The sequence below is a fragment of the Miniopterus natalensis genome, chromosome 17, assembly GCF_054644295.1.
Source record: "Miniopterus natalensis isolate mMinNat1 chromosome 17, mMinNat1.hap1, whole genome shotgun sequence".
Lineage (NCBI taxonomy): Eukaryota > Metazoa > Chordata > Mammalia > Chiroptera > Miniopteridae > Miniopterus > Miniopterus natalensis.
The window spans coordinates 12,767,226-12,793,458 of NC_142097.1; the positions used below are offsets into that span (position 1 = coordinate 12,767,226).

General features: G+C 41.3%; 1 protein-coding gene and 1 pseudogene across 2 annotated transcripts in view; one reads left to right on the forward strand and one right to left on the reverse strand.

Moving 5' to 3' along the window:
* Nucleotides 1–185: 185 nt before the first annotated feature.
* The window catches only part of ZZEF1 (zinc finger ZZ-type and EF-hand domain containing 1), a 99,979-nt gene continuing 73,931 nt past the window's right edge, over nt 186–26,233 (forward strand). Inside the window, exons 1-8 of one of the 2 annotated variants that reach the window (XM_087825944.1) lie at nt 186–575; nt 13,910–14,054; nt 17,446–17,640; nt 19,758–19,929; nt 21,093–21,292; nt 23,417–23,627; nt 24,451–24,567; nt 25,946–26,124. In XM_087825944.1, the coding sequence (XP_087682070.1) occupies nt 222–575; nt 13,910–14,054; nt 17,446–17,640; nt 19,758–19,929; nt 21,093–21,292; nt 23,417–23,627; nt 24,451–24,567; nt 25,946–26,124 (1,573 nt within the window). In that variant the 5' untranslated portion in view covers nt 186–221. Of the gene's footprint in view, nt 576–13,639; nt 14,055–17,445; nt 17,641–19,757; nt 19,930–21,092; nt 21,293–23,416; nt 23,628–24,450; nt 24,568–25,945; nt 26,125–26,233 lie in introns of those variants that run through there. The other variant, XM_087825943.1, reaches the window with a different exon arrangement.
* Nucleotides 19,123–19,553, reverse strand: LOC107528036 (large ribosomal subunit protein P1 pseudogene; annotated as a pseudogene).

Below are 26,233 nucleotides of genomic sequence, written 5' to 3' on the forward strand. Positions count from 1 at the left end.
ACCCTTTGTTGACTCTGTTCTCACCCACCTGCCTCACGACAGAGTCCGCTTGACGGCGCCTTGGCGACCGCAGTCCTCGCTTGACGGCGAGGAAGCCGGAAGCCGCTGCCGCCGTCGTCCCCTCCCCGTCCCCGCCCGCCGGGTACTGTCTGAGGTTGACAGGTCGTGGCGGGGAGGCGGCGGCGGCGGCGACAGAGCCGGGTGCCCGGGACGGAGACCCCATGGGGAACGCCCCGAGTCACAGCAGCGAAGACGAAGCGGCAGCCGCCGGGGGCGAGAGCTGGGGCCCGCACCAGGACTGGGCCGCGGACTCCGGCATGACCCCCGGCCCGGGCCCTGCGGCTCCGGCGCTGCCGCCGGCCCCGGCGCTCCTGGAGCCGGCCCGGCTGCGGGAGGCGGCGGCTGCGCTGCGGCCCTCGCCGCCCTGCGAGTCTCTGGTGTCCAGGCACCACGGCGCGCTGCTGCGCTGGCTGGAAGAGCGGCTGGGCCGCGGCGAGGAGTCCGTCACCCTGGAGCAGTTCCGGGAACTGCTGGAGGCTCGAGGCGCCGGCTGCTCGGGCGAGCAGTTCGAGGAGGTTAGGGCTGGCCGGGGACCGCGGGGCGCGGGGCGGGGCGCTCGGCCCCGAGGACGTGAAGAGGTGGGGGCGGTGGCTTTGGAGAGACCACGCAGAACCCGCAGGGTCCGAGAATGGAAGCAGGAGGGTGCCGGGACTTAATGGGGTGCTTCCAGCCTGTTCTCGACTGGGGACGGCTACAGATTTCTTTAACTTTTATTAGAAATGTGGAGAGCCTAGATTATGCCATCCTTGCCCTGAAGAACCGAGCAAGGCCAGATGTCTGCATTTTGTTGTAGTACAGACATTCGTGCGGTTGCGGGACGCTGGATCCACTGCTCTCTGGAGCTTTCTTATCAGGCTCCAGAACAGTTGAAGGGGAAGGAGGTGTAGTGTGGTGATCAAGGGAGTGCCGGTGAAAACCATTCCGTTTCCCTGGCCAGTGAGGTTTTACAGACAGAGCACCTTCTGAATCCGGTGTGGGCGCCTAACAAATGTGGGAGAATAGTAGATACTGGAAAAACGTAGTCTAAAAGCCATTCTCCTCAGGCAGAAACTAGCATTTCCGAATACACATTTGTTTTTAGATTTTTGAAGGACTGTATTTTAGACTAATTTCAACCACCATAGAACCTGAAACTTACAGGCAAATACCAGGTTTCATGTGAATACTTGTAGTTAAACAGTTTGGGGCATAATTACCCACATCATCTCTATTAAATCATTAACAGCAAGTCGATATGGCAACAAAATATTTTCCTTGGAAAGGACCTAAGGAATTATCTGTATTGAACACTTCATTTTAGAGTTAAGAGCACTTGAGTTGTTACTAAAAGCGAACTGATCCAGGGTCACCCAGTAAATCATTGGCAAAACAGACTGTCACTCATCTCTCTTGATTTTTGTTTGTCTTGTCTCCACTGCCTCCTTCTTGGACCCTCTTTCTTTAACTCCACAATGTTATAACAAAAAGGTGCTTAATTTTCAAAAATGAGTAAGCCATGTAGACTCATCAATGAAGGGCGAGTACATAAAGCAGTAAACTGACAGTTACTTGTAATGCCATAAAAACTGATGTACACTTTAAAACCAGAGGCTTGTAAAATATTTTAAGGATGTTTTCCTGTACATGGCCAGAATTCAGATAATGTGGTTTGTATGTTTCTTATATTTCCCATTTAAAAAGACCTGAAAATGTTGGTCATATTAGTTAGTGAAGGGTTTCCTTTTTTTTTTTTTTTTTTAATTTTTCAATTACAGGTTACATTCAATATTATTTTGTATTAGTTTCAGGTGTACAGCATAGTGGTTAGACAGTCATATACTTTACAAAGTGTTGTCCCTGATACTTCAAGTACTTTCCTGGCACCATACATAGTTATTACATTGTTACTGACTGTATTACCTATGCTGTACCTTACATAGCCATGACTATTCAGTAACTACCAATTTGTACTTCTTAATCCTTTCACTTTTTTTACCTAGTCCCCCAGACCCCCTTCCCTCTGGCAACCATCCGTCTGTTCTCTATATGAGTGTATTTCAGTTTTATTCATTTATTCTGTTCTTTAGATTTTACATATAAGTGATATCATGTGGTGTTTGTGTTTCTCTGACTGACTTGTTTCACTTAGCACAATATCGTCCAGGTCCATCCATGCTTTTGCAAATGGTAAAATTTCATTCTTTTTTTTTATGGTCAAGTAATATTTCATTGTGTATGTGTACCACAGCTTTTTTCTCTACTAGTGTGTTTATGGGCACTTGGGCTGTTTCCAGATCTTGGCTATTGTAAATAACGCTGCAGTGAACACAGGGGGGCATATATTCTTTCAAATTAGTGTTTTGGGTTTCTTCGGATATATACCCAAAAGTGCAATTGCTGGATCATAAGGCAATTTCATTTTTAATTTTTTGAGGAAACTCCATATTGTTTTCTATAGTGGCTGCACCAGTCTGCATTCCCACCAATAGTGCACAAGGGTTCCCTTTTCTCCACACCCTTGCTAACACTTGCTATTGGTTGATATATTGATGATAGCCATACTGAGGTGATACCTCATTGTGGTTTCTCTGATAATTAGTGACACTGAGTATCTTTTCATATGTCTATTGGCCATCTGTATGTCCTCTTTGGAGAAGCATCTGTTTAGGTCTTCTGCCCATTTTTTAATGGGGTTGTTTGTTTTCTTGGTGTTGAGTTGTATGAGTTCTTTATAAATTTTGGATATTAATCCCTTAGTGGATGTATCATTGTTGAATATCTTCTCCCATTCAGTAGGTTGTCTTTTTGTTTTGTTGCTCATTTCCTTTGCTGTGCAAAAACTTTTAGTTTGATGTAGTCCCATTTATTTATTTTTTTCTTTTATTTCACTTGTCTGAGGAAATACATTAGAAAAAATATTGGTAAGAGAAATGTCAAATTTTGTTCCCTATGTTTTCTTCTAGGAGTTTTATGGGTTCGAGCCTTATATTTAAGTCTTTAATCCATTTTGAGTTTATTCTTGTATGTGGTGTAAGAAGGTGGTCTAGTTTCATTTTTTGCATGTTTCTGTCCAATTCTCTCAACACCATTTTTTGAATAGATTGTCTTTACTCATTCTGTGTTCTTGCCTCCTTTGTCAAATATTAATTGACCATAAAGGCATGGGTTTACTTTTGGGCCCTCTATTCTGTTCCGTTGCTCTATGGGTCTGTTTCTATGCCAGTACCAGGCTGTTTTGATTACACTGGCCTTGTAGTATAGTTTGACATCAGGTAGCATGATACCTTCAACTTTGTTCTTCTTTCTCAAGATTGCTGTTCCATTTTTTTAAAGAATTCCAAGAATACCCATAATACTTTCCACACTAGTCCTACGTATATTGTGAGAAAATGAAGCCATGTAAGAAAGAGCTGTGCGAATCTGTTGAAGGAGTTGGCACATTTTAGAATTGTCTAAAAGAGAATGTAGAGAAACAGTATTTACATTGTCAGAGTGTCTGAAAGGAATAGAGCTACAGGTGAAGTTTACAGGAGTCCTGTAATGTAAGGCCAAGATGTACTCGAGATGTGGCCCAGAAATCATGCAAGGGCTATGACATTATTATTCTTTGAACTAATATTTGTTGGACATATACTGAGTTCCAAACACTTGAATGACAGTGAACAAAGCAGATATTTGCTCTTAAAGAGTATGTAATACTGAAAGAGATTGACATTAACCCAGCAATTATAGGCATGGTATTATCTAAGGGAAGGTGTAAGGAAAAAAATAGCAAGAGTATTAAGCCTCATGTAGGGAGTCAAGGAAGACATACCTGAGAGAGTAACATTTCAGCTCAGATTTGAAGGATGAAAGCAGACAAGGAGAAGAAGGTGTTAGTAGTGTTTCAGGCAGAGGGAATCACATGCATGAGTCCAGAGAATAGAGAATCTGGAAGAATTGTTTGATATATTAGGGTTAGATAAAACTGCTTCAAGGGGCAGAAAAATCCAGTGCAACAGTGGTTTAAACAATAAAGGAGCTTCTTATGTAAAAGTCCAGGTAAGCAGTCCAGGGTTGATATGGCAGTTTCACAGTTAGGGACCTCGCTCTGTCCATCTTGTTGTGCTGTCATCCTCCACAGGCACTTTCTATGTAGTGATCCAGATGACAACTTTAGAGTTACTTTCCACATTCCAACAAGCAGGAAAGGGAAAAGGGAAGGAAAGGGCCACGCCTCCTCTCTCAAGGGCATGGGTTATATCCCATTGGCCCAAATCTAGTCACATAGCTGCAAGGGAGGCTGGGAAAGATCCTTATTTCATGGCCATATATTCAGCTAAAACTCAGGATTTAATTATTGCAGAAGAAAACAGATATTGGGTTATAATTAGCAGTCTTTTATTCATGTGGCTAGATCATAGAATGTTGCAGTGAAGAGCAAGGTTAGAGAAGTAGGCAGGGACCAAATTGTGGGAGTTCTGTTAAATAGGAGTTTGGAAACGGTGGAATTTTAAATAAAGTGCCACAATGGTTGTGGCTGCCTTGTAGGAGAACCAGATGGAGAAGGGTCAGAGTGCACCCAAGCAGATCAGTTAGGAGACTATTATCACAGATTTGGGGTGGGGAGAGTTAGGGCCTGGATTGTTACTAAAATTTCAGGACTCTCACTGATTAGCACTGGTTATTTGAAGAGAGTGGTTCTGACTCAAAGTGAAGGCTTGGCCAAGGTTTAGAAACCTAATGATTGGGCCCTGGCCAGGTGACTCAGTCAGTTGGAGTGTCATCCCTGTGCTCCAAAAGGTTGTGGGTTCAATTCCCAGTCAGGGCACATACCTAGGTTGCAGGTTTGATCTCTGGTTGGGGCACGTACAGGGGGCAACCGATTGATGTTTCTCTCTCTCTCTGTCTCTCTCTCCCTTCTTCTCTTTCTAAAAGCAATAAAACATATCCTCTGGTGAGGATCAAAATATAACAGTAATAATAATAAAACCTAATGATTGGGATCATCTCACTGTGGTTGGTTGCCCTGTCTATAAGTAAGGGATAATTATATTAGTAAGATAAAAATAAGTAAATATTAGCCAAGCATTTGATTCTGTGCTTTAAAAGCGAGTCTGGCCCTAGCCTGTTTGGCTCAGTGGTTAGAACGTTGGCCTGTGGACTGAAGGGTCCCAGGTTCAATTCTGACCAAAGGTATATACCTCGGTGGCAGACTTGATCCCTGGTCCCCGTCGGGGCATGTGCAGGAGGCAACCGATTGATGTGTCTCTCTCATATCAATGTTTCTCTTTTTCTCTCTCCCTTCCACTCTCTCTGAAAAGCAATGGAAAAAATATCCTTGGGTGAGGATTAAAATAAATAAATAAAAACAAGTTTGTCCTTTGACTTAAGTGCACATTTCTGTGTCTTAGTTAATTGTATATGTAAGCTTTTGAAAATGTATTGTGATATTTTAATAAAAGTTTAAGGGGTTTTGTGAAATAATAAAATGTCTTTATAGTAGCAACTAAAATAATGAATTATTTTCCTTCATTCAGCTTATGAGAGCTAGCACCATAGAGTAGGTTATCATTGGTGTACATTATTTATTATTATAATGCTAAGAGTTTCCAAGGTTTACATGTTGGTTCTTTGGGCTCCTAATTTGCATTGCTCTCCATGTCCACACAGCTGTTGTGCCTTCACATTTCTGTGACCATAATTGCTTGAGGTGGTATTCCAAAGTTCTTGGAGTTGTTCCATGGACCAAAGTCTGAAATGTTATCATTTTATAGTACAACACGCCTTTTCTCATGGTGGGTGTGGTCCATGGAGAAGGACTCTGGTTTGCTCATAGGAAGTAATATTTAATTTACTTCTATGTAGAGGAGAAATATTAAAATTAAATTCTTGTTTGACGTCAGAGATTAGAGATTAGATATTTGTGGTCTTAATATGATATGCTCCCAGAAAATCATGTAGACTAGGACAGAAAAAAGTACTGAACACAGGCTGATAGCAGATGGTTTTAAAGTAGGAATTTAATATGAATAGGTATTATTTTATTAGTTGGCCAAATTAGCTTTGGTGTCTTCTTTGTGAAATTCATTGGGTTGTAAATCCTGAGGGAAGGACCATTTTTATTTATTTATTGTCTTAGCACAGTCCTGACTCAGACAGCACTCAGTAAGTGTTCCCCACATAGCATTCTCAGTTTGATTTAATAGGTTGAATATGGCACAGTCTGCATCCTCCAACCTTGTATTTTATATTCAATCTGTAACCTTTTAATAATAAGATGTTTATTGATGTTGGATGAAATAGTTAAATATAATTTTAGTGAAAACTTTAAAAGGCTCTTAGTCACTATTGGATTTAGAGGAAATTCGGAGAAAAATACCATTTTGGCATTATCATGTTGGAAGTATTAATCAACTAATTTGAAATGGCTCTGAACCCCAGAACCATACAAATAGAATTATGCAGTTGTAATTCTCTACCCCTTCAAGACACAGAGTGTGAGAGATGTGTGTATGCACCATAAAGATGAAGCAAGCTACAAGCATTGCTTATCTTCAGCTCCTAGACCGCAGGGGCTCCCCACTGCCTGAGGGATCCTCTGAATGAGTGAGAACCCACAGGCTGGCCTGTCTCCCCATCTGACCTCATCTGCCTCTCTCCCCCTGCACAAGCCCGGTGCTCTAGCCAGTGGGATACCTTCCTTGTCCTGTTTGTGGACCTTTTCTCAGTTCTTCAAGGTTCCCTGTCTTGGTACTGTCACCTGGCCAGGACCAAGCCTTTCTTGTGGCATGATTCAGATGGCTTGTTTATAATGGTGTTTCCAGCCCCACCCTTTAGGCTTTTGTTTCCTGTTCTGTACAGGTCACTTGGCACTTTGAGCACACTGTCTGGTCTTGTTCTGCAGTTAGACTGTGAGGCCCCTCTAGCCACTAGCCTGTATTACTCCAGCACACAGGAAGTCTTCAGTAAGTGATGGCCATTAACAGTGATGCGGTGATGCAGCAGTTTAGAAGAGAAAGATCCTGGGTGAATTGGAGGTTATTTTTGCCTGAGTGCTTTGTTGGGGGGGGGGGGGGGGGGGGGCGGTTGGTATTGGCTTCTTTTGGAGAAATTCATGATCCAAGAGAGCTATGGAGGAAAGGTCATGTTTCTGTTTTGCCTTTTCCTGATTTCCAAAATGCTGCTTCATCATGTACTGTCTTGCTTTAGAAACTTCAGTGTAAAATGTTAGTTTAACATTCATTTAGTTAACTAAATGAATGGACCTGGTTTAGGCAACCAGGTTTATTCACTGCTTCCCATATATGTGGGAATTTTGTCCTTTCCTCTTTTTCTCTTCCCTTCAGCCCTGTGCTCCATCATAAGCCCTTTGCACTTTCAAGAACCACAGAGAGGCCTTGGCTGGGTAGCTCAGTTGGTTACGGCATTGGCCTGATACACCAAGGTTGCGAGTTCAATCCGCCCGGTCAGGGCACATACAAGAATCAACCAATGAATGCATAAATAAATGGAACAACAAAAATCGATGTCTGTCTGTCTCCCTCTCTTAAATCAATAAAAAAATAACTAAAACAGCTAAAATTATTTAAAAAAAAAAAAAAGGACCACAGAGAAGCATTTAATAGTAGCATGGCGTTTGGGAAAGGCTTCACCAACCAAGGCTTGAGAGGCAAAGGAAGAAAGGCACATTCTAGTTGAAAGGTGCAGCATGTGCAAATATATTGAGGTGAGAGAGAACATGGCAAATTGGGGGAATGAAACTCATTTGGCACCTGGTCTAGAGTCTGAGTTGGCTGGAACCTTAGTAACCATTGCATGCCACCTGTCCCTCTCCCTGCCCCTATAAAGGGATTCCCTTCTGTAACATCCTGGACACCTGTAGTTAGCCTGTTAATGGTATTAGCAAGTTTGCAGCTTTATGTCTAACTATTCCACTGTTCTTCTTTAGACCGAGCATGATAATTGGGCCCTGAAGTCAGCCTGCTTATGGGCAAATCCTGGTTACAAGGCATGTGACCTTGATTGACTTACATGACCGAACTCTGTTCCAGTTGCCTCACCTGTAACACAAGCATAATAATATCTACCTTACCTAGTTGATGTGAGGATTATGAATTACTTCATGTGAAGCACCTACAGCAGTGCCTGACACATGCTTAATGCTCAGTAAATGTTGCTGTTAGTAGTGTTATTTTTCTCTACTGTTGTTTTACACTAGGATTATTTACTTCATCTTCTATGTGAGAGCCCTTTCACTACTTCACTTAGACATGGATGTGAGACAGTCTCACAAATGAGTGACCAGAGACCTTAAATGGATACTGATGCTCTCAGTCAACAAGTGGCAGAACAAGTGGGGACCAGATCCAGGTCTTTGGACACCTGATGGAGCGTGTATCTCCCAAGTTGAACTAGTGTGCAGTCTTTATATATAAGCCTGGTGCATTGCATTCTGCTGGTCTGAGCACACAATTCTGATCTGTGGTGATTTTGGCACATTCTCATGTATGTATCGTAGTCTTGATCCCAGTAGTAGTAATGAGGTTCAGCAGTAATGGCCTGAGCCCTGTCTCATGCTGCCCTCAGACCAAGGCAAATGGATGGAAATCTGTAGTCAGCCAACCCACTTTTCTGTCACTTCTCTGCGAGGTGGATCAATAATGGGCTTCTGTCTAGATTGTAATAACAGTTCTTTGCAGTTTACTAGGCATAGTCTTTGCAAAACGTTTGGATCCTCACAAAAAGCTGTAAAGAATGGTTGGACAGAAAGAGGGGTTGAGACAGAGAGGCCAAGAGTTGTGTCCCTGGTCTCAGAGTAAGCAGTAAATCCTACATCATACTCTAATCCAGATTTCCTCTTAGTATCACTGTGTTTATATCTTTTCTGAGTTCTCAGTTTTAGGTTTTATTCATTTTATTCCCACTGTAGAATATGAGGCTGTAGTTGTCTTTTACCTTCCTGTCCTTGTCCATACCTGTCCTTCTCCTGTCCTCCCAGTAGACTTGTTTCAGTTTTTTTAGATCATTCTTGATATTTACATTATGATTATGTAAATTTTATTCTTAACAGGCCCATGCAGCATTCCTTCATTCTGGTAGCCACATCCTGGTAGCCACATCCTTCAGTCGCTTTCTGAATAAGGGAGTGTTAAGTAGTTCATTTTTTTAGAACTTTGCATGTGTAGGAATGTCTTTATTCTACTCTTTCACAGTTGTTGGTATTGGGCTGAGTGTGACATCTGGGTTAGGAGAGACCCCCAGAATATTGAAGGCACTGCTCCCATTGCCTTCTGGCTTCCAGTGTAACTGCTGAGTCAGTCCCATTCTGACTCTTGCCTTTTACATGGAAACTTTGTCTTCTCCCTGAAAGCAGGAGCTTCTCTTTCCTCTGTATTATGAAATTTCATTATGATGTGCTTTTATCCTCTTCAGTCTCAGAACTCATGTGCCTCAGTGTGGGAAAATTATCTTGAAACGTAGCAATTGTGATTCTCACCCCTCCATTTTCTGTATACCCTTTTTCTGGAACTCATTATTTGGATGTTGGACCTCTTGGATCGGTCTCCTGGTTTTTCTCTTCTTCCCAGTTTTCATCATTTTGTCTTTTTGCTGTATTTTAGGGCACTTTAGTCAACTTTATTTTCCAGCCTAATAAGAATTATCTTCCAAAATCTATTAATATTTTCATTTTGCCTTGATATTTTAATTTTCAAGAGCTTATAAAAATTTTCTGAATAGCCTATTTTTAATAATTTTCTATTCTTTCATGATTGCAATATTCTTTTTTGTTAGTGGTGGTGGTGGTGGCTACACAACTCTGAATATACTAAAACCCACTGTGTTATACCTCAGTAAAGCTGGTATTAAGAGTATCTTTTAAAATTTTTCTCTGAAGATATTGATAACCCTTTTCAAGTTTTCTTCTCCTTGAATAGTCCATTTTTTTCTCCAAGTTGCTTTTCTGTTTCATACTAAGCCTTTCCTCAAATGTCTAGTGGTCCACCCATAGTAAAAAATGGGCGCCTAGCAGCACCTTGCACCCCTCTCCAGTGTGGACAGAGCCTGTCTGCTCTGCTGCAGGATCGCCCCTCCACCATCCAAGGAGTTCGTGGCAGCATACACACATGCAGGACACCTACTTTGGTCTTACCCCTGGTTTCTGATGGAGAAAAGGATGGTGCAAGTGCCCCCAGGGGCCTGACTCAAGTTGATAGGCTGGATGAGGGGTGGGTAATCTGCTGTTTACAAGCTTGTTCCATGAGTAAAGCTCCTGAAGATTTCCAGAGTTTATTTGAGCCAAACTGACAACATATGCCTGGGAGCAAGATCTCAAGTGAACCCCCCAAAATAGTAATTTTAAAGTGCAGAAACCTGGCAGACACTATCTTAACCAAGTCATTAACAGTAACTTCGACAGTAATGGAACAAATCAACTCCTGATACTATGTTCTGAGAAGATCACAGCATCACTTCTGTGATATCCCTGCTAGGAATGCATAATCTGAATCTAATCATGAGGAAACGTCACACAGCCCAAGTTGAGAAATGTTCTACAAAACAACTGGCTTGTAATTCTTCAAGTATGTCAAGGTCATGAGAGACAAAGTATGGAAAATCTCCTTGACAACTGAAAAAAAAGAAAAAAGGGGACTAAAAAGGTGCATGCTCTTACTTCTGGCTTGTGACCCTCCCTGTGAGATGAATTGACTGGGCTCTTTCACTGGGAGCTCCCCAGTGCCGATGTCTGTAGGTCTGCTCTCTTGGGCTTCTCAGGTACTCCAGGGAAGACACTTCCAAGTCTCTTGCCTGGGGGGTATGAGACTGGCCGCCAGTATTCTGGGAGCCTTAAGGAAAGGTTGAGTCTTAAATATTTTATGTGTAAACATGAATTCCCGCATTTTCAGTGTAGTCACATTTTCAGCTGTGCCTGGTATTTCCTAGTCCAGAGATGCTCTGTATTACTCTCTCCAGAGAACCAAGCTTCTGCCAAGATTGGGAAGAAGATTTGGGAATCTGGGAATCTGTTGTTGTTTTCCTTTAGTGGAAAATTATAAACATAAAGTACAAACGAGTAACCCTGGCCTGCATGTTCAGTGGTTAGGGCATCAGCCTGCATACCAGTGGGTCACCAGTTTGATTCTCAGTCAAGGGCACCTACCTGGGCTACGGATCCTATCCCTGCCCCTGGTTGGGGCATGTGCAGGAGGCAACCAATCAATGTGTCTGTCTCACGCATCTGTTTCTCCCCCCCCCCCCTTTTTCCCCTCCCTTCCACTCTCTGAAATCAATGGGGAAAAAATATCCTCACTCCTTGGGTGACGATTAAAAAAAAAGAATAAACTCCCACATACCTATTAACCAGTTTTAACAGTTACCAATAAAAAGGCCAATTTTATTTCATCTAAACACCACCTACTTTCTCCTCCAAATTATTTCGAAGCAAATCTTTTTCATTCACAAATAGTTCATTTCATTCATATTTCATTATATATCTTTAAAAAATAAGAACTTTTAAAAATAATACAATCCCAACGATCACCCATTTCCCCCCCAAAAGAAAACCCTATCAATTCCTTCAGCTTAACATTTGTCCATTTAGTACTAACTGCTTTTTAAAATAGACTTGACACCAATACCGCCACTTCCAGCAGTGCCTGTTGCTGCCAAACCCTAAGCTTTTAGAGTCCTGCAGTGTAAAGCAGCTTCTCAGCGTTGCCCAGTTCAGCTTAGGATTCCACTTTCTGGGGTTGGCTGGCTCAGGACTACTTATCCATCTGCTTCCCAGCTTCCAAAGCTCCTTTGCTGTTGCATCATCCTCTGTTCTTTGTCTTGTTCTTTATGATGTTGTCTTAGTGGGATTTCAGCAGGGAGTAGAGGTAAATGCATTTGTTCAATATGCCTGCTTTGAGTGCTCCTGGTGGCTGGTGGTCCAGCTGTTGCTCTGAAGCTGTGGGGATGGAGTGGACATTCCTTCCCAGAGCCTCCTAATCCATCTTATACCCCGCCGACAGCACACGGCTTCATCTTTATGATGAGCTTCTCCCTCTGACCTCTATCTAGCTGCCTTGATTTTAATTGCTTCTCCCATGACAGCTCACCAGATAGTTGAAGAGAAGGATTCTGTTACTCCCTTCATGCCTTCTCCACACTAGAAATTTCACAGTCCTTCAGCTGTTCCCCCCAGGGTAGTTTCTAGTCTCTCCATCATGGCCTCTTTCCTCTGACCTCTTGTATTTCACTTCCTTTTGGTGCGTAGCTTCCAAACTAAACCCAGCCTCTTTGATTGGGTCTAATCGGAGAAGAGTAAGATATCTTCTCTCCTTTAGGACATTATACCTTGGTTAGTATGGCTTTTGAGACTATGAACTTTTTGGATAATCTTGTCACCTTGAGTAGAGGCAGAAAGAATGCTGAGATCCTCGCACACGCTACTTCCAATTGCTGTCCCCCACCCTGCCTTATGTCTTTGGTTTTTGGACCCCAGTACGAGGGGTTGTCTATGGTCCTATTGCACATTGCATTGTCCAGAGATCTGTGATGGAAATAGGGGTATTTGTGTCCATCATGATGCCTCAGTGGGACATTTTCATACTTCACGAAGGAGGAAAGGGAGCGGGGTCTAAAGGAGAGAGGGTGACCTGGAAGAGGGCAGACGACTCCTCACGTGCTTCTTTGTGAGGGATGTCCGTGAGTGAGTGTATCAGCAGGAGAGAAACTATGATGAGGGAGGACTTGAGATCTGGGGACGGGGGCAGTTGCTAAATGAGGAAAGTCTTACAGGGTATAAGAGGGAAGGGGTCAGGAGCAAAGGAGGGGTAACAGTGCAGGTTAGACAGGAGCAGGGAAACACTTGCACTGCTAGTGTGCTTTCACTATTGGGCTCTGTTACTTAGTCTAGGCAGCAGCCTGTGAGTATGGTAATATTTGTTCCATCTTTCAGGTCAAGAAGCTGAGGTTTATGGAGGTAAATATGTATAAAGTCACATAGCCAGTTAGTGATAGAGCAGGATTCAAACCAAATCCCATGCTGTACTCAGTTCCCAAATGACCCTAACATGGGTAGGGAGCAAGTTAGATTATGGTTAAAGGTCAGTGAAAACAAGGCTGTGAGGTAGATAAATCAAGTTAGCTCTCATGTCAGAAGAGTGTTTAAAAGGAAAAGCCCAGCTTAGCTAAGGTGTTACTCTGAGCCAGGGGTTGGGAACGACCAGCCCATGAAATCGTTTGGTCTGGCCCTGCCAAGGTAACCATAGGTGGGACTCAAAAATTCAATAAATCTGGGAGCCTTTTCCATAGCTAATTTTTAAACTGATAATTTTGTATGGCCCACAAATGATGTTACAAATATCCAAATGGCCCTTGGCAGAAAAAAGGTTCCACACCGCTGCTCTAAGCCAATTCTTTCTAATTCTAGCTTTGTATTTGGCACTTTGTAACCAGTTGAAAATTTTTGCATTGGTTGCTTTCTTCTGAAATTATTTGGGAGTACTCTCTTGAAAGAGAGATGAGATGATAAGATTGTATATACATGTAGTAATACTTATAAAAATCTGCAGAGCACAGTGAATTACTATCCTGAATTTATTTGTTCTTTGAATGATATGTGTGGAATTGTCCCGCAACAACAACAAAAATTATTGGTCTTAAGAATTTTAGGTCCTGGCTGGGTAGCTCAGTTGTCCTGATGCACCAAGGTTGCAGGTTCGATCTCCAGTCTGGGCACATCCAAGAAGCAACCAATGAATGGATAAATAAGTGGGACAACAAATAGATGTTTCTCTCTCTCTGTCTCTCTCAAATCAATAAATAAAAATAAAAAAGAATTGTAAAAGAATTTTTTTACAAAATTTGGAACATACCTGATTTTCTTGCATCTCTTTTTTTGTAGGCCTTTGCCCAGTTTGATGCTGAAGGAGATGGTACAGTTGATGCTGAGAGCATGTTGGAGGCCCTCAAGAATTCCAGTGGAGCTAATCTTCAGGGAGAACTGAGTCACATCATCAGACAACTGCAGGCCTGTTCTCTTGTTCCCGGTAAGGCCCTCATTTGAGTGCTGAATGCAGAGGGCACTCTCTTCAAGACAAAATAAACTTTGCTGTATTATGGATTGTAATTAGGCAAGCTTGTGGGCACTATGAAATAAAGGTGCTCTTAAGGTACATGATCTGAACAACTGTTCAGTGTAATCATCTCTTTTGTCCCCCAATACAGTGATGGTTGAGCAGCTCTACCATTTTTATGAACTTTTGTCATGAGACACTCTCTCTTAGTGGATCTCTTTGTTTCACTCTCTTGAAGCCTTTCTTGGCCCCTATTGTATGTTCTCCTAGCATCCTGCATTTCTTTTTTGCAACATATTTGCATTGTAATTAGCTAAGTAATTACTTATTTGTTAAATGCCTGTGTTTACTCTTATAGTGTGAGCTCCATGAAGACAGGGACCTTTTATTTCTGCTGTGTCCTCATATTTAGCACATATTTTGGCACATGGTAGGCACCCAGTGTTTTTTTTAGAAAGCTTTCACTCTGAACTTTAAGAATAAAAATAGCTTGAAATTAAGCAATACTTTTTCTACACTGTACATGGTAAAACTTTGCCTGTGTTTTTGGATGGTTTCTTTTGGGGGCTCAGAAGACAGAATCATCATAATAAAATTACCTTTTTTTTTTTCCAGTGAGAAAACAAATTTGAAAGGGGAGAAAAAAAAGCTTTGCATACCATCCTTTTAGTCTCTGGTTATCTTATCTAAGAACTTTTCCTGCTTTGTGCCCTTGGTGTCATACTATTTACTGTAGAGCCAAGCTAGGGCAGCAACGGAGGCAGATTTGATAGATACTTAATTGTAAATCTGGTTGCCCTTGACCTCTCTGACTTACTGCTGATGATGTATTAAGCTAGGGAAGGGTTCTTTCTGTATTCCACTGAAGAATGCATATTTTCATTCTTCTTCAAATTGTCTTTAATTATATAATTTTTATAGAGAGCCTGTACATGTTAACTTTTTCCTACTCTTGTGGCAGTTAAAATCATGCTTTGAGTTATGTTTAGCTACCTTATATCTTGGCATTTACATATTACTCCCACTTTTGCATTTCTAGCTTGTGACAGCATCAGGAACTGTATTTGAACACTTCAAAGAGATGTTTCAGGAGGAGAGGAAAGAGAGGGGAGCTAGGGAATCCACCAACAGATAATACTTAGTGCATGGTTGCTCTGGGTAACTAGGGGGAGAAGGAGAGATTAGTTTAGAAAAATTTGGGCTCCAGATCCCAAGGTTCTTACATAGCAGGGTCATGACTTAGGACTCTCTACTCACAGTGTTCTATCAACGCCCAACTTAGCCTACCCCGGCGTGGCTCAGTGGTTGAGCATTGACCTAGGATCTAGGAGATCAAGGTTCAATTCCTGGTCAGGGCACATGCCCAGGTTGCAGCCTTGATCCCCAGTCGGGGTGTGCAGGAGGCAGCCAATCAATGACAACCCTCTCATCATTGTTGTTTCTATCTCTCTCTCCCCCCCTCCCTTCCTCTCTCTGAAATCAATAAAGATATATATATTTTAAAAACCCACTAAAAAACACCTAACTTAAAAGAATTGTTTTATCACAATCTTAGGACAAACCTTAGTAAGCTGAGCTCACCTGTCTGGTGGGATTTCAGTTTCCTTGTCCCTCTTTCTATCCCAGACTGAAACTTGTTCCTTTTGTATCTCTTATCGGTGCTTAGAGGTTTTTTTAAATTTTTTAATGTGTTTTTATTGCTTTTTAGGGAGAGAGGAAGGGACAGGGAGAGAGAGAAATAAACATCCATGAGAGAGAAACATTGACCCACTGCCTCCTGCACGCCCCCTACTAGGGATCGAGCCCACAACCCAGGCATGTGCCCTGACTGAAAATCCAACAGGGCCTCTTTGTGCTCAGGATAAGGCTCAACCAACTAAGTAACAGCACCTTTACTGAATCCACTGCTTGTTTCAACATATGAAAAAATATTTCTCATTACAAGAATTAGTCTGTTTTTTTCACATGGGTTCTGAGCAAATCAGTACAGCATCAGCAGGGTCATAATATGAGGGTTGGGCATTACTGTGGGAATCTGCAAAGACAAGAAAAAGTATAAAAGGAGGGGAAGGGATGGCATGGACTTCTGAGGCTTGGGAGATCAAACTAGAGTCTTCAGGGTTTGTGTAGGGGGCATAATCAAAATGGGCTGCTTCAAGTGCAAAATTTCTCCTCAGCCGCATGTTTTATCTTAAAAATTAATGCAAAGTTCCATATGCTCTAATGTGTGTGTTTTACACTTTAAAACAATTTCTCCTACAGACTTCTGGAGTTTTGCTCTGGGTGCTGCTTATATGGATGTGTTCAGTTTGTGAAAGTTATCAAGTGATGCAATTATATGTATACGTATGTTATGATTCACTAGAAAGTAAAAAAAGGGGAAAAAAATCTATGAGTGTACCTGAGCTCCAGGCAAAGCTGCCATGTTTACCCTCTCTTCACCTGACCCCAACACCCCCTGGATTCCGGGCATCTCAGTTCAAGGCACAGTATTGTAGGTTATGGGGAACCATAAAAAGATTTTAAACGGGTGGGCATGGTCTGTTTTGTGCTGTTGAAGATTACTCAGGTTAATGTCAGACAAAGGACAACGAGGGGAGCCACTTAGAAAAAAATGAGCATGTGTATGAATGGGAGATGTTGAGGTCAGAGCTTGGACAGTGGCCAGAGAGAACGACAGAGGGCCCAGAGTCCAGAGGAGTCACACTGGAAAGAGAAAACTGGAATGGTGGAAGGAGTACTTGGAGGCAATGCAAAGGGGTGTTCCCAGCCCTACCCCTTGTTTGTTTTCTTGGTGTCTCCCGAACCTCATTTTACTCAGTTGCACAAGGGTACCAGTACCTGGTGCCTTCCCCACCCCTCCCCAACCTTACTGTGAGGACCAAATGAGATATGTGTGAAGGTGCCTGATAGACTATAAAATGCCATCAGAATTTTTGGTCAGGGTAGTGGTTGTATTATTATTATTGTCTTATTTAGCTTAGTATAAAAGCTGTTATGCTTTTGCTGTCTAATGCAATAAATTATTCCTAGTCCATATTATATATGCAAAACTTCTTTAAAAACTTCTAGTTAGTATTTAAGTGCTTTTAAGTTTTTGAAGTTGGGATTGAAGCAAATAATCATCATTCTAAGTCTTCTAAAATTCTATTAAACTCAAATGAAATTAATTTTTAAATTGAGATTATCTCTGGTTCATTTCTTTAAAACTTGTTTAAATTTTTAAATTAGAGCTGAAAATATCAATGAAGAGTCTTAATGGCTGCTTTTAATTCAACCAATTCAGCTAGGCCACCAGGCAGGGCATGTGAAAACTGTTGTGGTGGGTTCCTGAAAACACCAAAAATGGATTTTGTCTGCTTAGGTTTCATAGACATTTTTTCGGAGTCCAAGGAGGGCCTGGGTGTTCACTCGTCAATGATACTGCGCTTCCTGCATCGCAATCGGCTCGCTAGTATGGCCATCCCCTACCCCATGTTGGACCACTGCAATAACATGTGCACCATGAGGGCTTCTGTTCTGAAGGAGTCTCTGGACGAACTGGTACAAAAAGAAAAGGGTACGTATGTGTGAGGGGGTGTCCTGAAAATACTCTATCATAATTTCTTTCAAAAGTAGTATTTAATAACAGGATGAACTGCCCCTTTTCCTAGCCTTTATTTCTTAAAATGTAATAGTGACAGATTGTCACATAAGAATGTGATCTGCTCACACTTTCTTCCTCCCCTCTCTCCCTCTTCTCTCTCCTCTCCCTTTCCTTCTCTCCTCCCCTCCCCTTCCTCCCTTCCTTCCTTCCTTCTTTTCTTCCTTTTTAACACACTGGTTTCTCATCGTCCAGGTGTCTGCTCAGATGGGACTTCAGGGAAGGCCTTGCCTCACTAATTAATGCCCCCACTCCCCATTCCTCATATTCTGGTCACTACTACTTTTGCAGGTCTAATGGTCTAAATGGCACTTATTATCTGAAGCTGAGGCATTATTATTTACTTGCATTTTGTCTGTCTTGTTCACTTCGTTACCCTTAGCACCTGGAACTGTGCCTGCCACATAATCGGTACTCTAGGAGTAGAAGTGGAATAAATGAGGGAAGCCACTACAGACTCAGTGATGGCAACAAAAGTTGATAATGTGAATGGACGGGTCTGGGAATGTAGTACCAGATATAGTCAGTATTACAGATCAGATGGCAAGATGAATTAGTCAACATGTGGGGTTAGGACAACTGGTTAGCCATTGGAGAAAAAATAAAACTAGATTCTTAACCCATTTTATTCACTAAAATAAGTTTTAGATGGATCAAAAAATTCAACTAAAAAGAAAACTTTAAGAGTATTAAAGGAAATAGTTTCACTTTATAAAAACCCTGACATGGAAAACCCTTTCTAAGCAATACAGGAAACTCAGAAACTACAAAAGAAAAGATTAATAAATTAGACTACATGCAAATTTAAAGTTCTGTATAGCAAAAAATATCATAAGCAGAGTGAAAAGTCAAGTGACATTCTAGGGAACAAAAATATGTTTTGTAACATACTATGACAGATTCAGGTTTTTACTAACACTGACCTTGGGCAATTACTTAACTCTCTGTGCCTTGGTTTCCTCATCTTCAAAATGAATTAATACATAAAACATGTATGGAAAAGTGCCCAGCTCACAGTAAACACACAGTAAATATTACCCATTATGTGTGTATATATACATTATATAATGTATGTGAAATATATAAGTTGATAAGAAAACGTGTGACTCAGTAGAAAATAGATAAGGGTAGGACCAGCTCATACTCAGAAAAACAAATGGCTTAAAAAATTTCACTCATAATTAAAGACATGTAAATTAAACTATAAAACACTATTTTCTTTTCTTGACATGGTTTTGCAAATATACCAGTGATTTAAGTATTGTACTGTAATGAGCTCATGAAGCAGTCCTTGGCCAGTTTCTGCTTTGTATGGGTTCTTTGGAAGGAGATTTTAAGGAACTTTTTTTTTCTAGGGCCAAGTGCCAAGCATATTTCTATTAGATTTTTTTTCAGAGTTCAGCTTTTTATTGAACATGTCACAAAAGAGGTTAAGTCAAAAAGACCAGAGCCTGCATCATCATAAGAGTCCTTAGAGTCTTCTTTCTTTGCCTCCCCTTTCTCCCCTCAGTGGGGGCAGCAGGGGTGGAGGGGGCAGCAGGGGTGGAGGGGGCAGCAGGGGTGGAGGGGGCAGCAGGGGTGGAGGGGGCAGGGCCTCCTGCTGGCGCAGCACCAGCTGCTGGGGCAGGTCCACCAGCCCCTACACTGCAGATGAGGCTCCCGATGTTGATGGTGGCGAGAGCCTTTGCAAACAAGCCTGGCCAGAAAGGTTCAGCATCTACAGGGGCTGCTTTAATGAGGACATTGATCTTATCCTCTGTCACTGTCACCTCGTCATGATGCAGGATGAGGGCAGAGTAGATGCAGACGAGCTCTGTGAGGGAGGCCATGGTGTGGACAAGTGCTGGGGGGGCGCTGCCTGGCAGGGTGCTAGTCGCTGGGTGAAGTGAGGACCTCACCCCAGTGCGGCCTTAGCTTCCTCGGAAGGACCAAGCACCTTAGCAGCAGCTGGGGAAAGGGCTGGATATTTTAAATGACTCCCCCTGCACCCCCTTTTCCCCCCTTCATATGATAAAATATGGCTTTCCTTGCAGAAAGCCCTGGAGATCTAACTGGAAGCCCAGAGGTGGATAAACTCAAGTCAATAGCAAAGTGCTATGCTTATATAGAAACATCCTCCAACCCTGCAGACATTGACAAGATGACAAACGGAGAAACGTCATCCTACTGGCAGTCAGATGGCAGTGCCCGCTCACACTGGATTCGGTGGGTGATATGATACCAATTTTTGAGTGATAGTCCAAGAAAGTACCTGTTTTCTTTCTCTTATCCCATCAATGCATTAAAAAATTATTATTTTTTAAATTTTAGAATATTTTGTACTTAACTGCCTTGTGTTTTTCTTATTGTGACTATCTGTGAAAGTGCTTTAAGAATCAAGTAAAAGGAATCAGGTAATATCCTGTAACTTGGTTCATATGGCCATAAACATAGATAATTTCTGTACTTGGTATTTTAAGGGAGAGAATAGCATTTGACTAATATTTTATGATACTGATTTCAGATCTTTTTCAGTAGTTTCTCAGGAAAATTAGTCTCATGGGGAAGTACTTCTCTTATATCAGATATGATTTCATGTTTTAAGATTTTTTTTGTACATTTAGGAAAAATATCAACTGAGTTGGCTAGTTTAGAAGAGGAAGAGAGTGGTCAGGAATCCTGGAGTGGAATTGATGACAGTAAACTCTGATATTTCTAGAAGTTCTGAAGCTGCTATCTAAATTTTCATCTATCCCTTCAGAGAATGGGCTAACTTAAGTTGGTAGAAATAAAAATAATTGTCATGTTTTCTCATAGCGAGGGTGGGGAACCTTTTTTCTGCCAAGGGCCATTTGGATATTTATAACATCATTCACAGACCATACAAAATTATCACCTTAAAAATTAGCTATGATAAAAGCTCCTAGATTTATTGAAATTTGAGTCCTGCCTGCGGTTGCCTTGGCAGGGCCAGACCAAACGATTTATGCTCTCCGGCCGGATGTTCCCCACCCCAGTCATAGAGCGTACATATGACCTTTAGCCATCTAATTTATAGATGAGGAAATATGCTCAGTTCTTTGGATGCAGTTTAGAATTTATTTCTTGCCAGGTAAAAGGATTTTGTCAGAATGTTTATATTGTACTTTCCTGCTTATACTAATAGCTTAAAAGGAAATACAAGATTAATCTTGAACAGAAAGGAATTTTAGAGACTTGGGAAAGTCATAAGGACTTTGAAACTAATAGCCAGCATTTCAAGTAAGTTGGTTTTAGAAAAATCAATCTCTGGAAATATCAAATATAAGATCTTGGCGATGAGACTTGTGGAACCTGTCAGCTCTTGACTTATGTAAACATTTGTAGTTTCTGTTCTCCTTTTGTTCCAGTTTAAAAATGAAGCCAGATGTTGTGCTTAGACACCTGTCCATTGCAGTGGCTGCCACTGACCAGAGCTACATGCCGCAGCAGGTGACTGTAGCTGTGGGGAGGAATGCCAGTGATCTTCAGGAAGTCCGTGATGTGCACATTCCAAGCAATGTCACTGGCTACGTGACACTGCTGGAAAATGCTAACATCAGTCAGCTCTGTGAGTTAACCAAGAAGCATCTTGCCCTTCTAACTAAGGGGATTGGGAAGGGGGAAGGAAATAATCTTTTTTAGCAGGAAGACCTCTGATGTGGCGAAGCTATTAGTTTTTCTTTGGAAATTTGATTTGCTTCTCATGATGCACATGAAATTATTTCATCGGTTCAGTGTTTTTAAGATTTATAAAAAAGGAGTTAAAGCCTTTTTTTTTTTTTTTAATATGTCTTTATTGATTTCAGAGAGAGGAAGGGAGAGGGGGAGAGAGAGTTGAAACATCAATGATGAGAGAGTCATCATTGATCAGCTGCCTCCTGCATGCCCTGCACTGGGGATCGAGCCCACAACCCGGGCATGTGCCCTGACCGGGAATCAAACTGCGATCTCCTGTATCCTAGGTCGACGCTTAACTGCTGAGCCACACCTGGCCGGGCAGTAAAGCCTTTTTAAAAATTTTTATTTATTTTTAGAGAGAGAGAGGAAGGGGGACAGAGAGGGAAAGAGAGAGAGACATTGATTGGTTGCCTCCCATACTCAACTCCACTGGGAATTGAACCCACAACCTAGGTATGTGCCCTAACCAAGAATCAAACCCACAATCTTTCTGTGTACAAGAACGACACTCCAACCAACCAAGCCACCTGGCCAGGGCAGTAAAGCCTTTTTTTATTAAAAATATTTTATTCTTGTTCTCTTACTGAAAAATTAGAAAAACATAGATAAACAAAAATTAGTCAAAATCCCACTACCCAGGGATATTGTCACTGTGAATTCATTGGTGTGGATCCTTCCAGACCTTTTTTTGTATTTGTGTATTTATGTGTGCATACGTGTGTGTATGCTTACATTCATGCGCATGTACACTTTTTAAAAATAAAATATAGGGGTGTGTATATATATTTATATCTATCTCTACATGTCTTTTAACAAAAATAGTTGCATTCTGTACATGCTCTTTTGTAATTTTTAACATGTTGTCATATCATATATTCATGCGCGCCTTTATTTAGCATTGTAAAAATATGCCTTAATTTTAATCATCACTTTTATTCTTGGACATTTAGTTTGTTTCCATTTTTGTACTCTCATAACCTTGCTTCACACGTAGCATTTTGGAAATAATCACAATTCTGTGATTTCTTTCCAGGCTTATTTCTTTCAGGGAACCAGAATGCTTCATGTTTTGTCTCATTTCTTCTAAAGCTTTCCTGGGCCAAAAGAAGTGCCCTTGCTTTGCCCAAAGGAACTGAGGCCTAGGGAGGTAGTGTCTTTGTGTCTCCCCCCTAGGCAAAGAAGTAGTTAAGCTTGTGGAGTAGAAGCTTCTTGTCTTATACTGTGGTAGTCTTTCCTCTAAGTTGTGTCCTTTTTAACTCTCACCTTCTGCTCTCCAACCCAAATAAGAAATTATGACAGCTCTTAAAAGTGGGTCATGCCTATGTCATCTATTTGGACTTGATTATTAAAAAGAAATTCTTACAACTGCTATGACCTAGCTACTGTTTTATAACTAAATCCAAATTTCAGAATGCTAGGAAAGTTCTATAAATTTTCTTACCGTGTATTTAATTAGGATTTAAAAAATGCTCTTTGTGTTGATTTTTAAGACTCATAAATTCCTATGAAGCTTTGTGATGTAAAGATTTAAGCCACCCTTAATTTTTTTTTGAATCCTAACCTGAGGATATGTTTTTATTGATTTTTAGAGAGAGAGGAAGGGAGAGAGAAAGAGGGAGAAACATCGATGTGAAAGAGAAATATGTATCGGTTGCCTCCCATATGCACCCAACTGGGATTGAACCTAGGTATGTTCCCTGACTGGGAATTGAACCCGCAACCTTTTTGGTGTATGGGATGATGCTCCAACCAACTGAGGCACCCAGCCAGGGAAGGCCACCCTTAATTTTATATGTTATTATCATGATTTCTTAGATTGATCAATTCTTTTTTGACAAGTTTATTATATACGAGCTCCATTGCACACCTTATTTATTTCTGGCACCAAGCTATATCTTCAGAATTTTCTTATTAAGATATGAATTACTATTTTGATGTGTTTTTGGTTGGGAGCCTAGCTTTGCAGAACTGAAGAAGTTAATCCAATACTGAATTTGTTGTTTGTGCTTGACAGATGTCCAGATTAACATAAAGCGTTGTCTCAGCGATGGATGTGACACTAGAATTCATGGTCTGCGGGCTGTTGGCTTTCAGAGAGTTAAGAAGTCTGGGGTCTCAGTCTCAGATGCTTCTGCAATATGGTATTGGTCTTTGCTGACATCTCTGGTGACTGCTTCCATGGAGACAAATCCCGCCTTTGTCCAGACGGTGCTGCGCAATACTCAGTAAGTTACTCTCTCTGCTTTCCAATTACGTCAAGGTGTATTCATTCTTTTCTAACCCTTTAGGGGCTGTCACTGAGCAACCTTTGATTACTGATCATGGAGACTTAGTCAGCAGCTCAGCCTCAGATGCCGTGTTGTTTCCTGTTTTTTATCTTCAGCTCCAGTCTTGTGAGGCAGTCACACATGCTGTTCCTGTTACTTATCCATTGGGGAACAGTTGCTCACATTTATATAGCACTTTATGTTGCATAAAGCACTTTCTGATGCTGCATATTACTTACTGACTTATATTGTGAAATGTACATGTAAAAATTATCCCCATTTTACACATAAGGATATTGTGACCTTCCCTGAATACATGACCAGGCAGTGATTGATCAGTTTGAATCTAGGTCTTTGGACTCCAGGGTTTAAAGAGGGCTCTTTTCAAGAGTGAAATCTTTTCAAGGCTACTAAACTAATTTATTTTTAAATGTAGAGCACTTTTGAAAATTTTCTTTTAAGAAACTGTTAGGGCAAAAAGACCCCAGTAGTAACATACAAGACAAAACAACCAGCTTCAGTAGCAATGAAGTATTGATATTGTATGTATAGAAAGAAACATTATTAAACAACTCAGCACCATAGCTGCTGGAGGAAAAGGGGTGGTTTATGTTGTGTACCATGTTCTGTTTTTTTATAAGGGACTAATCGAGGCAAGCTTCTAATGATTTATTTTTTGTCTAATATATTATTAATATGTTATTAATTATGTTATTAGATAACATATCTCATATGTTATTTTTGCCTGGGTCTGCCCTGATTTTACATTTGACCCTTCCAGGAAGGCACTGCAGCACATGCCTCCACTGTCCCTTTCACCGGGCTCCACAGATGGCTCAACTTTCCTGTCTCCCAACGTTCTGGAAGAAGTGGACAGCTTCCTCGTAAGGATAACTAGGTAAGTCAAGGTTGATGAGGTGGGGTTTGTGGGGGGGTGGAGGGTATATATGCTTGTTAAGTCTTTTTTAAAATGTTTAAGATCAGCACTAAAAATGTTTCATGTTTGGTTACTGAGGAGAAAGTGAAATAATAGTTCACCCATATAAACTCCATTATCTAGCAGTATAACCTGACCTTAGGAATTAGGGGTAAGGAGGAAGTAGTCCTCTGATTCAGCTAGAACAGGTGTCCCAAAGTCCAAAGTATAAAACTTCTCAGTTCACGTATATCCCCAGCCCATGGCCCTACTCAGAACCTGCTTACTCTACACAGAGATCTGACAAGCCTGATTATCTATAAAACTGGGAAAGGGGACCTTGATAGTGGGGGGGGTCTCTTAGTGTAGGGACAATTAGCTCTGCCTCAGTGACACCTGAGGATGTTACTATATTATAGTAAAAACCAGACCCTGGGCCAACTATATAGTTTTAAGTTTCATTGTAATGTGTTTTGAAAAGGCAGAGAAGTGTGATGTGGAGTAGATCTAAATATGTTTTTAGTGCTTGAAAGGAATAAACCCTTAACTCTCTGACCAGGCCAAATCATTACCCAAGCCTTCTTAATAGCAGAGGCTTTTGAAGCTGCTTATTTCTGATTGATTGATTTTAGAAAGAAAGGGAGGGAGATATGAGAGACGGGCATTGATCGGCCTGTGTGCACCCCAACTGGGACTGAACCTGCAACCTGGGCATGTGCCCTGACCAGGAATCAAACTGGCAACCTTTTGGTTTTTGGCTTTTGGTGCATGGGACGATGCTCAATCAACTGCGCCACACCAGCCAGGACTACTGCTTATTTATTTTTGGTTTATTTATTTTTGGTTTGTAAAGTTTGACTTGTTAAAATTGATATTATTAGTATTATTTAATACTTATAGATTAAAATTACAGAAGTGAGGATTTAATTATCTGATTCTCTGAGTTGATTTAGTTTTTCTTTAATTTATCTTAAGGATTTTGAAAAAGTATTTCTGGCCCTGCTGGCATGGCTCAGTGGTTGAGCATAGTCCTAGGATCCAGGAGATCGTGATTCAATTCCCGGTCAGGGCACATGCCTGGGTTTTGGTCTCAACCCCCAGTATGGGGTGTGTAGGAGGCAGCCGATCAGTGACTCTCATCATTGATGTTTCTATCTCTCTCTCTCCCTCTCCCTTCCTCTCTCTGAAATCAATAAAGACATATTTAAAAAAAGAAAAGAAAAGAAAAAGTATTTCTGGTAAACATATTGAAAGCACATGGCAGGTTTATTTTACTTGGGGTGATCAATTTCATGGGGTTTAAACTACCTGAATTTTCTCATGTTGTTAAGAAGTGAAGTGTTTTGCTCTTTGTTTATAGCTGCTGTTCTACCCCAGAGGTGGAGCTGACTCTTCTGGCTTTTGCACTAGCAAGAGGAAGTGTTGCTAAAGTGCTAAGCTCTCTGTGTACTGTCACAGACCACCTGGACACACACTATGATGCTTCATCCCTCATTTCATCCATGGCATCGGTCAGGCAGAACCTACTCCTTAAATATGGTAAGTGACCTAGCCATGATGGACGAGTCATAAAACAGCATTGTCCATGTGGGACTTTCTGGCATCTTCTTATCTTTTTGGGTAGTTTGTAGACTGGGTTGTTGTAGTT